This window comes from Rhinolophus sinicus, linkage group LG04 (genome assembly GCF_036562045.2).
Source record: "Rhinolophus sinicus isolate RSC01 linkage group LG04, ASM3656204v1, whole genome shotgun sequence".
Taxonomy (NCBI): Eukaryota; Metazoa; Chordata; class Mammalia; order Chiroptera; family Rhinolophidae; genus Rhinolophus; species Rhinolophus sinicus.
Genome location: NC_133754.1, coordinates 45,208,876 through 45,226,196, shown reverse-complemented (window position 1 = coordinate 45,226,196; position 17,321 = coordinate 45,208,876). Strand labels below are relative to the sequence as shown.

Sequence of the window (17,321 nt, the reverse complement as noted above, 5' to 3'; positions counted from 1 at the left end):
GTTACTGGTCTAGGACATTGGCGAGGCCACGTTTTGTAGTGTGGAGGGTTAAAAGAAAATACTCTTCCCTGCAGTCAGGGTTTGAATCCCCATCAACCAGCCAACCAATTGATCCCTCTTCACTTCCTACCATAATACAGCAGGACCTGGGGGCGGTGGTCTAGCCCAGCAAATCCTAGTTAGAACCCCTGGTCTGGCTGGGTGTTGTGCAGCACGAAGATCTGCTCTACCTGTGTAACGCATCAAGAAGTATGAGTCAAGACAGAGTTCAGTACTCCAGGGTCTGCAGGTTATTCCCGTTGGGAACTGTGGAGTCTCACCACAATTTCTAACACGATTTATTTACCACAGTGCTATACACAAATAATAGAGTATTAAATAGTACAGTCTGGCCAATTTGAATGCTGGGTCATCAGCAGCAATAAGATGCTACTTGTACAATTCACAAAAGAAAAAATGATTGAGTAGGTATTTAAATTTATTTGAAAAAAATGAATTTGAACATTGTGTCTAAAAAAATTACTCAAAATAGAAATGACTAAAAATATTCATAATTAGAATATAAACACTTTCCAGATCTGCAGCACATTTTTCTATGGGCTGGTACTTCCTGAAAGTGAAAGGTGCAGTGTGTCATGAAACTGAAGGGGAGAGAAAGCCCCAGTAATCCAACCCTCTTTGAGACAAACCTAGAAGCTACATAAACTATAACACCAATGTGGGATCTATCAACTGGTTCTGGGATTTCAGTCATAGGCCCCTCCATGGCCTAATAAACCACACTTACAGGCTTTGAAAAGTTCCTGATTTCCCCCCAACACTTAAGCAGTGATGAAAACATCCCATGATTCCATAATTAATTACCCTATATGAGGATTACAGAAATTTGGTCTCATTCTTCTCACAACATACAGTCTCCAAGAGCAGTTCTCAAAGTGTGGCCTGGGGACTACTGGGAATCTCCCAAGAGCCCTTCAGGAGCCTGAAAGGTCAAAACTATTTTCATAATGCTAAGATTTATTTGCTTTTTTTCTCTCATTTTTTTCAGGACTCTACCACGGAGGTTCCCTGATCCAAGAGATATATGACACGTGATGACATCATTGCTCTGGTGTCAACATATAATGGATTTATTATTGTTACTTTAAAAATGAATAAGTAAATATTTTTAAAGTTCCTAAGTTTTAATGTATAATATAGCAAATAGCAATAGATATACCCACAAAAGCTCTTTGGAGAATAAAGAGGACCAGTGGTTTTTAAACTTCGCTGCGCATCAGAATCAGATTCTGTGCTCCACCCGCAGAGACTGGCTGGTGGTAAGTCTGGGGTGCGGCCCAAGAATGCATGTCGAGCAAGCTCCAGAGTGATGCTGATGCTGCAGGTCTACGATCTCACTTTGATTAAAACTGTTTTAGACTCATGTTTATCAAACTATGCAACAAAAAAACCACTTAGTATTTTTCCTGTGTGTGCACATTAAGTCATGATGTAGAATATATTTCTCATAGTGGTCCACAGTCAAATAGAAAAAATAGACACATTTGCTCATCATATTATCATCAGGAGAAAAAGGCAATACATTATGGGAATCCTTAGAACCGCAAAATGTTGAATCAGTGTTTCATTTGGTCTAATAAATTGTTAGCTGCACTGACTCAGACAACTGAGAAAGGAGGTTTCCAAATAAAATCCATCATCATTCATCACATCTCACAGTCAAAATGATACATATCAACTTTAACCCTTTCACCAATACTCGAACTGATTCTCAAATTTTACCAAAGACTGAGTGCCAATAAATTTTTCTGATGTATAAGAGTGCTGAAGACTTGTTTACTTCTACAATGTAACTAAACTTGTTTCTACAATTTGTTTAAGAATTGCTCCGGTAATTTTAACAGAGAAAGGCTGCAAAGATCATCTCCTTCATTTCCCCTGCAGTGCGGATGTTTCCTCTATAGCAGAGTGAAGATGTTATCTAGGATCTACAGAACTCTTCCAATCATGGGACACTGACAAATTTTTTCAAGGATTCACAAATCATTAGACAGTTCCTTCTCATACTGAGTCAGACTATTTCTTTGTGATTTCCATCCAAGTAGGAAGCAAGGGCTGAGCACGTCCATCTTCACTCGATCCTCGTCCAACTGTGTCTGGTGTCCTGTGGTACAGGGAGTATTTTACTCTCTATGGAGAAGAATCTCAAAGCTTTTGCCAGGGTGGAGGACAGACACTCACCCTGAAGAGTGAGGGAGGAGATATGGAGAAAATCTTCCCGAGATTTTAGACCAATAGTCCTATCCTTAGTGATTTCCCAAGGTCCCTGAAACTAATAATTACTGAGCCTTCTGAGGGGTGCTGCAGTGCAAATAAGCTACTTCTCAGTTTTCCACATTGGTAGTTTAAGAGTCAACTTTCTTAGGTTGCTAAGTCAATCAAGAATCACCTTTCACTGTAAGTGCTGATATGAAAAAAGGATACACATACATACTGTTATATGCATAAAATTATGTTCTGGAAACTGTACTGTGGTTACTGTTGGGGAGAGTGACAAGACCAGGAAGGAGAAGAATACTGATGTACAAACATTTAAAAAACACAAGTAACAGAGATAATCTAGAGATGGGATTTTTCTTTTCATTACACTTCTCTGGATGTAAACTCTAAGTCTAATAAATGTTAATTTTTGTGTAAGTCATCTTTCAGCTTTTCATTTTCCAAAATGCTATTTCCTCTCTTTATGGACTTGTGTCTTTAAAAAACTCAATGTAGTAGAGGGGGAAAATGTGTATATTTAAGCTATAATCTTTACTTCATATTGGTTAAAGTACTTTTTTTGGTAATTTCCTCAGAAAGGGTATATATAGTGATATGTTTCTTAATCTTTATTTAAAATGATCTTTTTTCATATTGACAAATGAAGATATCTTAGTTGGGTATGGCATTCTTGGGTCAAGTTCTTTCCTATGAAGGAGGTATTTAAGATTTTCTAAGAGATATAGAGAAAACACTGATGGTTGCTAGATGTGGGGGGAGGGCATGAGGGAGAAGGTGAAGGGATTAGAAAGTACAAATTAGTAGTCACAATATAGTCATGGGGATTTGAAATACAGTGTAGGGAATATAATCAATAATGTTCTAAAGATTATCTAGGGTGTCAGATGGGCACTGGACTTAATCAGGGCAATCACTTCATAGACTGTGTAGATACATGACCACTGCGCTATACACCTGAAGCTAAAGTAGAATAATATTGAATGTCAACTATAATTAAATACATACACACAAAATGGTCATGAGATGTAAAGTACAGCATAGGGAACATATTTAATGGTATTGTAATAGCTACATACGATGTCAGAGAGGTAAATTGGGGAGTTATCACTTTGTGAGGAGTATAAATTTCTATTACACTGCGTTGTACACCTGAAACTAATAAAAGAAAGATTTTTCTAATTTCCAGTTTATAGAGTCTGAAGATGATCTCATCCTACATTCTTTTCATATGACTTGGTTTTTTTCTTTCTAGAAGCTTTAATGAGTTTTGTGTTCTTGATGTGCCTAGCAGTGTTACTTTTCTTATTAATCCTGTCTGAAACTCATGAGTCTTCCCAACATTTCAAGGCTTTCTTAAGAACAGTGAAAACAATCCCCCCTATTATTTATTTTAAAATTTAGCTTTGTCTCTTTTCTTTTCATGAAACTTCTATTATGTGCACATAAAATCTCTTGGATCTTCTTCACTCCACATCTTCTTATTTCACATGACTTCATTCTCTTTACTTTTTTGCTATATATTTTGAGATACTTCTTCCATTAATTCCTTTGGGTCATAATTTGATTCTTAGCAGTGACCATCCTAACTTTCACTTTGACTGCTGAAATATTTTTAAAAATCACTGTTTTTAGTTCATTGAAGTTTTTGTCCTCTAAGTAATATTCTTAAGCTTTCTTACTATTTTTCAATAACCTCTGTCATTTGGCTCCTGTATCAGCAATTCTAATATAAAACTAAGCACTACCTGTCCTCAGGGATTCTTCTAGGTCTTCCTCCCTAGATCAGTAATCCTTTTCCTTTGTACACTAATGGCTCTATTTGCTTTCAACAGTCATGTCAAAGGGTTAGATGGAAGTTCACTGGTAATTGTTTAACAACCGACTGGGGTATGGAGAAAAGAGAATTGCCCCAGTGTGCAGCATTTGTCAATTTCCTTATTGTAAATACTCTCTCCATGGCTAATTTCAAACTACCAACTTTATATCAAAGGAGATAGATTAGGAGGAGGTGTACATAGTGGCTCTGCAGAGGAAGTTTGATGGCTCCAGGACCTATGAAATAGAGTCCTTGGACAAATATATCAATAGCCTAAAGCCATCTTGTTTTTGAAACCATCCTTGATTCCCTAAATCAGAACTGTTTCTTTATTCTCTGCTCCTAAGATATTTTGCTTGTACCTTCACTTAGCACTTATGTTATTCTGTCCTGTAATTAGTTTTTACAAGTTTATTTCTCTGGTGATGTAAGCTCCTTATAAGCAGGGAAAATATACTATTCATCCTTGATTTTCTTCTAAAGTCTATGTCAATTATTTGTTGAATGACATTAATGACTGGATTTTCTTAAAGCCAACACTTCAGTCCATAGATTATAGTACCACTTTTAAAGGTAAAGAAATACTTGACTAAATTCAGTGGGGAAAAGAGGAGTATAATTAATGGTATATTTCTTACGTTGAACTGAATTTTTATAAAAATTTTGCAACTTGTCAGAAGAGAAAGATAACTCTGATCATTTCTTTTGACGGGGCTGGTGGTTGAAGTGTAATAAAGAAACAGAGAAATAAGTCCAAAATGTTCATTACAGGCCAACTGAAATTACAGTTCTTAAAATATCTTCATTTTTCCTTTATTTCAGAATCAAAATATCTTCTTCCCCATTTTTCATTTATTTTTCTAATTAAAGGAAAATAGCTTTCCAACTTTAGAAAACTAATAAGTTGACAATAAGAATAAATTCTTGTGTGTCCTATTTTTAAATTTTAGATACCATCATTTCAAAGTTCAGTCTAAGAACCTGTAGTAACTGTCCAGATCTACAAATAAACTTTGTACAATAAACATACATAATAGAAAGTTTTAATGCAATCATAAAAATAAGCACTTGCCTATGCATAGTGCCTAGGATAGCTGGACAGATGGGAAGCAGATGGGTAATCCCAAAGGGGCAAAATGACCCAGCCTCAAACATATGGAGAAGATCCTGGATTAATTCAGTTGCCACTTCCTGCTGCTCTTTCAGGCACATATATCAAACAATCAAAATGATACAGTTTAATATATCTAAGACCTGATCTGGGGAAAAATAAGGAAAAGGAAACAGAGTAATCCGAAGATGAAGAACAAGAGATAGCAGCCAGTCAGAGAAGAACTGACATGAAAATAATATGAGAGAATTCAATAAGAGGTAGACATGAAGAACGGTAAATAGAGGTGTGCACTTTTAAAGTCCTTATAGACAATGAGACAGCATAGAGCGTACTCTAAAAACGTTTGTGAGTTATGACTTTGAATTCTAGCACAATTGAACAAATACTAAAAGAGAAGTCAAAAACTCCTAAGCTCAATTTCTGGCTTTACTATATTACTGGTTATTTAGCCTAGATCTCTCTGTGCTTTGGCTTCCTCACACATAAACTGAAGTTCAAGTTTAAAAATTACTAAAGGCCCCTCTAATAAGTTGTAAGAATTTAAAAATTGTGTTACTATCTTGCATAAGCATAAGAAACAGAATTATTGTGTTGGTGTTGATAATTCCCTACCAAAAAAAAAAAAAGGAAATGTAATATATTAAGTTTATCGTAGAAAATTGCAATATTAGGTTTTAGGTGAATTTCTGAGTCCCTTTAAGAATTTGGAATATTTTCTATTACTGCTAAATGTACAGCACATAGTAATCAACTCCAATTAGAAATTTTAAATTCCCCATTATCTTCTCTATGGTAATGGGATATAATATTATATACACATATATAGACACATATATAAATACTCATGCACACACACAACATGTTTGTTCTAAATGTTCCTTGAAGTTTTGACCTATTGTCTCCTCCTGTCTACTGTTTCATGTTGTATCGTCTTCACAGACACATTAGCCAAGCAGACATGAAAGCATATGGAAATCATGATTGAACTTTGAAATGACTGTGTCCAAAATATAAAAATATGGTAAACAAGAATTTTGTAGTAGCTAGGAATACAATAAAAAATAGTAACATAAGTATTTGCTGGCTTCATGTAAACAACAGATATTAATGAAATAATCACACAAATATAAAACTGCAATAATGTTAAGATTGCGTTTTATATTTTTAAAAATTTAAAAGTTCAGGAAAAATAATCTGATAATTCATTAGTCTTTGTTTAAGTTCCCAAATAGAAACAGTCTTCATTTCCCTTGGTACTAAAGATAAATCCTCGTAACACTGAAGTTTGGAAAGAAGAATGAAATCAGTAATTTCCATTTAATCTTATGAAAACTGCATTGCAAATTCTGAAGTAAGAAACAACTTTGTAAATGTATTCAACAGTGCAACTACATGAAGTTGACTTGAATCTATACACAGGTCCTAAAATTATTAAGTAATTTTATATGCTAAAACCCGTTAAATGGATGTAAAGAACACTTGAAATTTGTGAGAGAATATCTAATCATCATATATCCCCAAGTTCATTGGAAATATATGTGGAGGCTTCTGGCTTTCACCTATATAACATTTCTATTAAGATTCATGTAAACACGTCCTGTAGATTTCTCAATATCCCTTTAAACGGTTTTCTCTGTCTGTCACCTGATGAGCAATTTTTCTACTACCTGGAATCCCTCACTGATAACTTCACAGTACTATACCTCATATTTCATTCATTATTTTATTCAAACTTCATTTTTCAGCATAAAAACCACCATCTTCTTAGACATATTGATTTTCATTAATAGGACTATCATCTGGCATTCTGAAATTGCCATAATTATACAGTTTTAATCATTAAAAACGAGTTCCTGCATATACCCATATCAGCAGAATTGACCTTCAGAAACTAGAAAATCAGGTAGGCTAATGCTCTGTCTATGTGTTTGCTTCAAAACTGAACCAGCACAACATTCATAGTTTAATTTTTCATTCAACAAAATGACAGATTATTACACATTCATGAATCACCCATGAATATTCATAATCATGAATGTCAGTAGTCTAGGATACTGTATGTTGATAAATCACGTTTAATATAGACCAAAGGCCTTAACTTTAAAACAGAAAAAAGTATACATTACAATAAAGTATAAAAAATAATAACTTTAATACACTGAAATACTTCAATACATACAAACCTTTAAAGCCATCAGGATATACATCAGAAAGAAATTTAGTGTTGATGTCTCCTTTTATAAAGCGTGAGTTGATTATCACCTCTCGAAGTAATGCAATATTATGTGTAACACCTAGAAATAAAATGGTATCAGATTGAGTTGGAGAACATTGCAAGTTAAATGTCTAATTCTTATTATCATGAGAAATTTATCATCAGTGTCCTATGACCTAGCAAAAACAAATGCAAGATTACTCATCTCCTTCACTTCAAGTAACACAAAATACATCTGAACTTGAGGTAGCAATAAAACTCTAAATTCAAACGTAAGAAGCTGGTGTTTGCTGAGTCAATTCAATGAGGAAATAAATGTCTTTTCAATAAATGCTTGGACAACACGATATCCATTTGGGGAATAAAGAAACTCACCCCTGACTCACACCATACACCGACACAGACTCTGTTTCCATGGTACCTTACAGCTAGACATGACAAACTAATTCCTAGACCGGGACTGTAAAGTGATGTATTCAACTCCAGCCTCACTTACTTGAAAAAAATAATTGCTTGCTTGCACTTCCTTTCCTTCCCTCTTCCTATGAGCTTTCTGATATGGCAGGACCTCAGATGTGGCAATGCAGATGAAGTGAGCAAGCAAGATGGATGTGCACACAGGGCTGGACAGTGTGTGTATCTCCTGGAAGGACCACAGGACACTAAGCTGCCCAATCAGCATGAACTAGCCAGAATTAAATAAATTTCTTATTTATACCACTGTATTTAAGAATCTTGATGATAGCAGGTTACCCTGTATGCTAATGCATACGTATAGGAAAGAAGGGTATATCTCTACAATATGACTTCTTATTTCTAAGTCAACCAATGTTGACAACCTAATATATCCTTCTAGGCATTTTTCTATGCATTTCTTTACAACAGACCATACGAGCAACCACATGAAAAATTCTGAGCATCTCTGTTCTGACTCAGAAGATATTATGTGCCTAAAATTTTATAAAATTCAACTTTCAATCTACATTTCTCTAAGAAACTTTCTCTAAGAAAGTTCCAAATTTCAAATATTAATATTATTCCTTTAGCTACACAAATATGCCATGGAAGAAGTTATCACATATAGATAATGATCTAATAAATCCCTTTTATAGCATATGCCCAGGGAAAATGCAGTTATCCCGACCTTGCTCTGTGGGTAATGACTTAGCTCATATTCAATAATGAATGTTTCTAGGGGCTTTTTAATTATGTATATTTCCATGGGGAAAGTATCGGAAGGTATAAGAAACTTCCGATGAAACCAATATCCCTAACGAATCATTGCAAAACTGTGACATTTGCCTGTATTATAGGTGACACTTGGACAGACAAAAATGAAAAGCAATTGGAGGCGATGTGCTAGAATGCATAGAAAGATAAAATGGGGAGTCAAGAATTTAACGTAAAGATTCCTTGAAAGAGGTCAGGCTATAAAAGGGAAATGAATCCCTTTGTCATAGATTTTACAAACAGACAAAACTACAGCACTTTTGAAGAAGAAAGGGTGATGGCTTGGAGAGAGATTGATATGGACAGGAAAGGACAGATGTGGTGTTCCAGGAAAAGGAAAAAGATTTGTGACTTACACACATTCTCCTGGCTGGGAAAGAAAACAAAGAATGATGAAGAAGGATACAAAGATGGGTAACATTAGGGAGAAACTCAAAGCACGTAAGACTTTTCAGTGTTGTACAAAGCAAATGGGTGCTACCAGGCATTTCTGTGAGGAGGCTGGAAGGGCACCGTGGGCACAGTGTATGAGCAAAGAGGAAAGCAGGGCACCTGAAAACTCAAACGGAGCATTCGGGGTCTGAGAGCCGCGGAAGGACTGTGCTTTACCTTGGGAGTAGCCAGAATGGCTGAAACAGGGTAGGTATGACTAGATTATGTGCATTCCAGGAATCATTCAAGCTGCTCCCGGAAAAAGGATTGGGGAGGGGTAAGAGTGGAGATGGGAAAAACCATTAGCTGACGACTGCAGGAGACATGTGGAAAAATGGCAAGGCCTCAGACCACAGGTAGGGTGCGGACAATGCAGAAGGAGAAGCAGCTGGACTTGAAAGAGATTTAGGAAGCAGACAGGGCTTGGTGGTTTGGTGGGTGCCAAGAATGTGGGAGTGGAGTCGAGCACAACACCCAAACTTCTGGCTCTGCAACAAGACAGGGGATGCCATTTACAGAAAAGGGACAGGTTAAGAGGCAAAGTTTTGGGCAAATTAAATTTGAGATGCCTATGAAATAAGACTGATGATATCTAAATGATCAGAGTTCAGAAGAGCAGGCATATTAGAATGCATGTCCATCAGAACACAGAAGTCACGGCGGGAGACAACAATGGGAATGTATCCAAAACAGAGTGGGGAACAGAAATGCAAAACAAAACCAGTGGTACGTAAATCATATGTGCATAATTTACAGGAAAGGATGAAAGTTAAGAGATCAAGGTGTCGCTGTAATTTTATTTCCAAAAAAGGATTTCTTATGTACAAATTAATAATTCAGAATGTTTTGATTTATATGCCTTTTTACATGAATAGTAAATAACTTAGAAAGGTAATCTAACTCACAGGATTTTTATCCTTCCCTCCTCCAGTTAAATAAACATAATATTATTCCTTTACATACTTCATATTTCATATTTAACCTTATTGGCTTTCTTGTTACAGCCTAGTGCTGGTATAAATTTTCTTGCTCTCTGTGTGGCCAATAGCAAAAGAGTTGGCATCAGCACTGTCTTCCATAAAATACAACATAGCTTTCAGATCTAGTTAATGATAACTTGAACAAAACTAAGATTATTTTATGATTCCCAGTGATCAATTTGTGACTGGTGACATCCAAATAACTAAAATGTAAATGCTATGTTTCAGGATAAATGATATGCTGTATTTTTATTCCATATTGAAAGCTGAAAAAGAGGTACTGATTTTAGAAAACGTAATGCAAAAAAATTGAATGCAAATATTAGTTTACATTTTGGATTTCAAAGAACACAGCTACGCAAGCACACAAATGAAGCATGGACTTTCAAAAATCTTTCTACTTGAATAGTAAATAGAAAGTGAAAATGTACACTTTTATCAAGATAAATGATGTTTCAGGAATAAAATTAACACACAAAGTCATTTTCTTTTTAATGCTCTCTGAATAAAATATTACATATTAGTCTATAAAACCAAGTCATTGTTTTTCTTTCCTAAGGACTGTAAGGTAAAACAATGGCTAATGGCAGACAATCAAAACCTAGGTGCCTCAACTGCTCCAAAATCTACTGCATATTAATTAATTCTAAAGCCAAACGGGAATAATTGAAAAAATATTTCATACCTAAAAGCTCAAAAGATCAGATAAATGGGAAAATTCACTGAACTGTTCAAAGATATCCTACATATTTGAAAGTCACCATTTTATACTTAGTTAACTTTCTTTCCATGTCCCAGGAAAGACAATGCTGTTTAAACTGATCCTTGCTCAAACAATAAGTGGATAGCAGAGGTACTCTCTGAGACTTAATTTATAACTTTAATGATATTATTAATCACATACTCATAAAAATTATGACTCTGAGTTTTAGACTGGGACTTGAGTCTGACCCCTGCCAAAGTTCACAAGGTCCCATCTGCATGGGAAATCATGACCAGCCCACAGAAGACAGGGCCCCTAGGAGCAGCTTTCTCCTGACTACCTGCTGCTTCCAAAACACTGGCCAGACATTAGCTCTACACACCGCCAGGATCAAACAGAGGCCAGAAGCCACTGCTTATTTCATGGGGACACAGAAATTAACTTGAACCAAATTACATTTTTCCTCTAAAGATTCTTTATCGTAACAAAAGCTCACTATCGGCTTAGGAAGAAAATATCATATTTGAACAACTAAAGCAGTTATCAAACTAGACAGTAAATTGTCCTTCCTCTTCTGTCCTTCATAAAATGTTTTTAAACTCCTGTATCCTTTTGAATTAGCCAGATGGATGATATATAAATACAAACTGCAAATGCAACTGTTTTTACTCCTTAAATGTTAGCTTTGGGGAGGGAGGGTTGTATGTGCCTCTTTACCTACTTATAAAACTTTTTATTTTGGAATAATTACAGAAAATTCACCAAAAATACTACTTACAAAGAATTACTGTGTATCTTTCACCCAGATTCTCCAAATGTTAACATCTTACCACATTTATTTATCATTCCTTCTCATTCTCTCTCTCTGCCCCCCGCCTTCCCTCCACACTCACTCACACACACACACACACACACGCACACACACACAGATATTTTTTTCTTGAACATTTGAAGGTAAGTTACAGACAAGATGGACTTAACCTCTCAATACTTAACCTTTAAATACTTCTAAATACTTGGTTTCACTTCCTAAAACCAAGGCAAGTCTCTTATATAATTACAGTACAATGACCAAATGTGAAAATTATCATTGATAGCTGTATCATTGTCTAATCTATGGCCCTTATTCAAATTTCACCAATTGTTCCATTTATGACTTTTACTACAAAAGAAAAACAACTTTTTTCTGGTCCAGGAACTAATCCAGGATGACACACTGCATTTAGTTGTCATGTGTCCTTAGTTTCCTTTGATCCAGATAAAGGATCCACTTTTCTTTGTGTTTCTTGACCTTGACACTTTTGAAGAGTACAAGCCATTTATTTTGTACACTGTCTTTCATTTGGTTTGTCTGATGTTTTCTTGTGATTATATTCAGGTTATACATTTTTGGCAAGAATGTCACAGAAATGACGTGCTCTTTTCAGTGCATCAGCTCAAGAGGCACATGATGTTCACCTGTCCCATTACCAGTGATGTTAATTTGGGTCATTTGGGTAAGTTGCTAGGTTTCTCAATTTTAAAGGTACTATTTTCCCATTATAATTAATTATCTCCTAGGGCTATCTAATGAAACTTTGCAAATACAAGTTTCCCATCATATTTTCACCCATCAATTTTAGCATCCATCCATCACTGATGATTCTTACCTAAACAATTTTTGGTGGTTGGTGGTGGTGTTGGTAAGTGCCGATTTTTGTACACTTACAAAGTGTGATAAAAAACTACGATGAATGTTTAAACTTTAGAAATGTATTGCAATAAAAGACATATTGCCCTTAATCCCCCTCAAAGTACTCCCCCTCACTTCAGAAACACTCATCCCATCGTTCTTGCCACTTTCTGAAGCAGTTCTGGAAGTCCTCTTTCATGAGTGTCTTTACTTCATCCTCCATAATAACAATACTCTGTGTCACACATCACTTCTGGTACAGCAACTTCTGTCAAATAAAAACATTATGCTGTGTCCTCATTCACCTTATTCACTAGATCTGACACTATGAGACTTCTGGCTCTTTGGAAGGAAAACATTTTGAGTAGATTCAGGACATCGAGGCAGCCACGAAAGCACAACTAAAGATACTCATGAAAGAGGACTTCCAGAACTGCTTCAGAAAGTGGCAAGAATAATGGGATAAGTGTGTTCAAAGCAAGGGGGAGTATTTTGAGGGGAATTAACGGCAATGTGTCTTTTACCATAATAAAGTTTTTTTTCTTTTTAATTTAAACATTCACCGTATTTTTAGATCACACCTCATATTAGTTTAAAATGTACTGTAAGGAAGAGCTTTGCCTGCTCCCTCAATTATCTTTCTTATCTATTTATACCTGTATGAACTCATGGACCCTTATCTTATTCCAAAGATTTTAATCCATTGCTAGCATTACTTTTTCTTGCTGAAGTTTTCCCAGATCGGCCAGTCGGAGCCCCTTAAAAATGGCTCCTGGGTCTTTTTGACATGCTGTCATCTTTTGAGCCCTCGATCACTCTCTTGTACAAGATATTTCAGGCTCATCTTACAGTCTTCCTGAAATTGGCCATGTTATCAAAGAATACCTATTCCATATATGGGAGAATGGTATTTAGAAAACAACATCTGTGTGCTTGGTGTGCTCATTGCTATGTGTGTCAATGCTTCTGTGGCAGGGCTGGTGGTTCTCAATCCAGGGTGACATATGGCAATGTCTGGAAATATGTGATTGCCACAACTGAGAAGATGCTACTGTCATTTAGTGGGTAGAGGCCAAAGATATTGATAAACATTCTACAATGCACAGGACAGCCTCCCCATAACAAAGAATTGCCTATCTCAAGATGTTAATAGTGCTAAGGTTGAGAAACCCTGAGCTAGACGATGTGTATATATGTTCAAACACACATGCGCACAATAAAATATGTTTACATGTTTATTTTTCCTTTCTTTTCTCTCTTTTTTTTTTTTTTTGCACTTAACACATCTGATTGACAGTGGCAGGAGGCTTTTGATGCCTACACCCAGGTGCCCAAGACTTTTTTTTTTAAATTAAATTTATTGGGGTGACAATGGTTAGTAAAGTTACATAGGTTTCAAGTGTACAATTGACCTCAAAGGCAAGGGAAGTAAAAGCTGAAATAAATTAATGGGACTATATCAAACTAAAAAGCTTCTGCACAGCAAAAGAAACCATCAAGAAAACAAAGGCAAACAACCGAATGGGAGAAGATATTTGCAAACAACTCCAATATGGGGGTAATATCCAAAATACATAAAGAACTCATATAACTCAACAACAAAATTATATTTATTTTTCAATATATGTTAAAAACCATGAGTTCACACCAGTACCTCCAATTTCAATTAAACACCACAGGGTTTGTTCTACCTTTATCCATTCCCATATCTGTAACTCCTTTCTCTGACAGTGAGAAACTTGACTCTTGTTATCCACAATACGTGTATTTATTTCTCAATCCTAGAATGTACATAAACTGGTTTCAGAACTACTAACACATGAACTAGGAAAAACAAACCTACTAACCAGAATTTAATATTGGTTTACATATATTTTATCTTTAGACTGAGGGTATCTTGTCAAAATACTGTTAAAAGTTATTTAGGTTAGCTTTTTTCCTTTCATTTTCATAATATAATAATGATTCTATTATTCTCACCTCTAAATACTGTCCATTTCTTTCTGTTTGTATTCCATTTTGAGTTTTTTCCCCAGAACATTAATGATTTTATTTACTTATTTTGAAATATTCATATGGATCTAAAAGTCAGAATTATACAATGTATAATCAAAGAAGTCTCTCCCCTTCATGCCACGTCCTTTGCTTCCCATCCCACAATCATTACCACCAGATCCCCCTTCCACCTCCTGTTGGTATGCCATCTTTTCAGTTCTGGCCTTGTGCATGCATGTGTTTTCCCACAAACGAGCACATACATGTATATACTCATATTCTTATTTCCCCTAGTTGTCCACCAATATCTACTCTCCCTTTCCTTAATAAGAGAAATGCTGCTTTTTAGCTTAGTATGGCCACCTTGATATCATCTTCCTAGCAGCTAGTTATGGCCATATGACTGACTAAACACCAATAGGATAGAAGCAGAAATAAAGGGTGTTTTCTAGGTTGTGCCCTGGAAAAAAAAACAAAAAAACAAAAAAAAACACGTAAACTCCCCTGCGCCTGCCACCTTCCTGCTGACGCCTGATGATGGACATGAAAGCCGCCACTTTGGACCCCAAAATCTAAGCCTAACCATCAGCTTAGCGTCACCCTATAGCCCGACAACCTTCTTTTTGGACTATGACATGGGAGAGATATTAAACTGTATCTTTTTTAGGTCACTGTATTTTTTATTCTCTTTGTTCTAGCTGCTTATACTATAGATTAACTATGAAGGTCCTCAGGTGGGGAGAGAACGGCAAGTCCCAGGAAATGCAAACAACAGTCAAGTAGGAAAACAGAGGGCATGAGAGAAAGTGGTGTGCATGAGACTAGAGTCCACAGGAAGGCCACAGGAAGACACTAAAGGGTTTTAAGCAGAGAAGAGGTAACTAGGTTTATACTTTTAGAAGTTTATTCTGTCCATACTAAAGAATGGATTGGTGCCAGTAAAGGGTATTTCTAGAGAACCCATTCGGGCAGATATGCACTAGTCCACAATATAGACAGTGGTAGCAGACGACAGCAGGGCTACAGAAAAGTAAATAGAATTAGAAGTTATGTTGATGAAATGTACAGACCCAGCCCCCTCATAATACCTTTGAGACTATGTTTCTGAACCTAAGTGCTCACCTTCCTACAGGGTATTTCAGGGACTCTGCATTCATCACCAGAAGTATAAGCTTTCTAGCCATCCCTCATCCTCAGAACCTCAGCTGACCCAAAACCAAACCTCCACAAAACACCTCTTCCCTCTTTTCCAAGTCATGCCACATCTTCTGAGATTGTCGCTCTGTCATCAGCAGTCAAGTCTACTGTTGGTTCATTATCTCCTTAGAACATTCCATCCACCTCCTTGCCTCACCTGAAAACCTCAATGCTCGCAAGGACCTCACTTCTCCAGCAAACCTCACATACCTCACCGTGATCCACTGCCACTTCCAGAACATTACCTCTTCTAATCCTTGGAGAAACTTATTTTCTTAAGGTTTATTTTATCTGGTCATAAAATCATCTCCAATTCCCTGTCATCTATCAACATTCTTGCCACAATCCAATATTCACTACAGAATTTGTTCCCTGGCTCGTGACCTTCCTTCTGATCCTAACACAAGTCACCCTGTATGGATGACCCATGTAACATCCTCACCGCTCAATTCTTAGGATCTCATTTCAAATAATTTAATCTTCCCCTTTAGCTATCTAGAGCCACAGTCACACCCCAAAATTATCTAATGTTCAGTAACTGCACAACATTCAAAATCACCAGTTCAAACTAAACTGCATTCCAACTGTAACTCCCGTATTTCTAGCTCATTTCCCAAGTGCCTTCATCAGACCAATACTAAAACTCCAATCTAGAATGTGATACATTCTATAAGAAAACTGCCCTGGACTCTTCTAAAACATTAATAATACGAAATACAAAGAGGGCAAGATGATTAAGAGACATAACCAAAAATAATGTGTAAACTCTGTCTGGACCATGGATGGGGTAAAAAAAGAATTTAAAAAGACACTTTGGGGGACAGATAGGGAAACCTGAATATGGACAGTACATTAGATGATATTATGAGATTCCTGTTTATTCTTTGTGTGTGAAAATGGCATTGTGGTTTTGTGAAAAGATGATCTTACTCTTAAGATGCATACTGAAGTATTTAGAAGTGATGTGTCATAATATCCACAACTTTCTTTCAAACAGTTCAGAAAAAAACAGAGGAGGGAAGGGAGAGAGGAAGGAAAGGAGGAAGAGAAGAGTGAGGAGGAAGAAGGAGATGGCAGAGAATGGGAGAGAAACAGGGAAAAAAGCTAACGTAGAAAACCTTAACAATCTAGGTGAAGAGTGTATAGATGTGCAATGTACAAAGTCATTCAACTTTTCTCTAGGTTTGAAAATGCTTAAAATAAAAAGTCTGAGGGCAATGTATCAAGAAAAAACCCCTCTCTGATAAATTTTTTGAGCCAAAATAATATATTCCTATACATATATAATATGTGTATATATGTCTATATGTTTCAATCTGATGTGTATACAACCACATCTTTCTCTGTGCTCATCCAAATACAACTACAAACATTGTAGGATGGGAAGGTAGTTTAATATGAGATTGTGCAACACATTACTCTTAAATTGCTTTTCTACTTGAACAACTCATATCAACATGCCTTCAAGTCATAGCTGTATAGTTTTTATAGTGAAGACGCACAGTCATTTCTTCAATCATTCACCCATGTGGTGGACACTAGTTGGTCAAAATTTTGGCTACTACAAACAATGCTGTTGTAAATGTCCTTGTCAACATCTCACAATTCAGTCCTTTAAGTCTGCAAAATAGATTTCCTGAAAACTGAACAGCTGGGTCAAAGGGTATATACTTTTATTTCAACATCT

At 36.1% G+C, this 17,321-nt stretch overlaps 1 protein-coding gene across 1 annotated transcript in view; it reads right to left on the bottom strand.

Moving 5' to 3' along the window:
• Positions 1-17,321, bottom strand: part of PCCA (propionyl-CoA carboxylase subunit alpha) — a 356,645-nt gene that overhangs the window by 150,803 nt on the left and 188,521 nt on the right. The window contains exon 17 of the mRNA XM_019754213.2: positions 7,394-7,504. Coding sequence (XP_019609772.1) covers positions 7,394-7,504 — 111 coding nt within the window. The remainder of the gene's footprint in view (positions 1-7,393; positions 7,505-17,321) is intronic.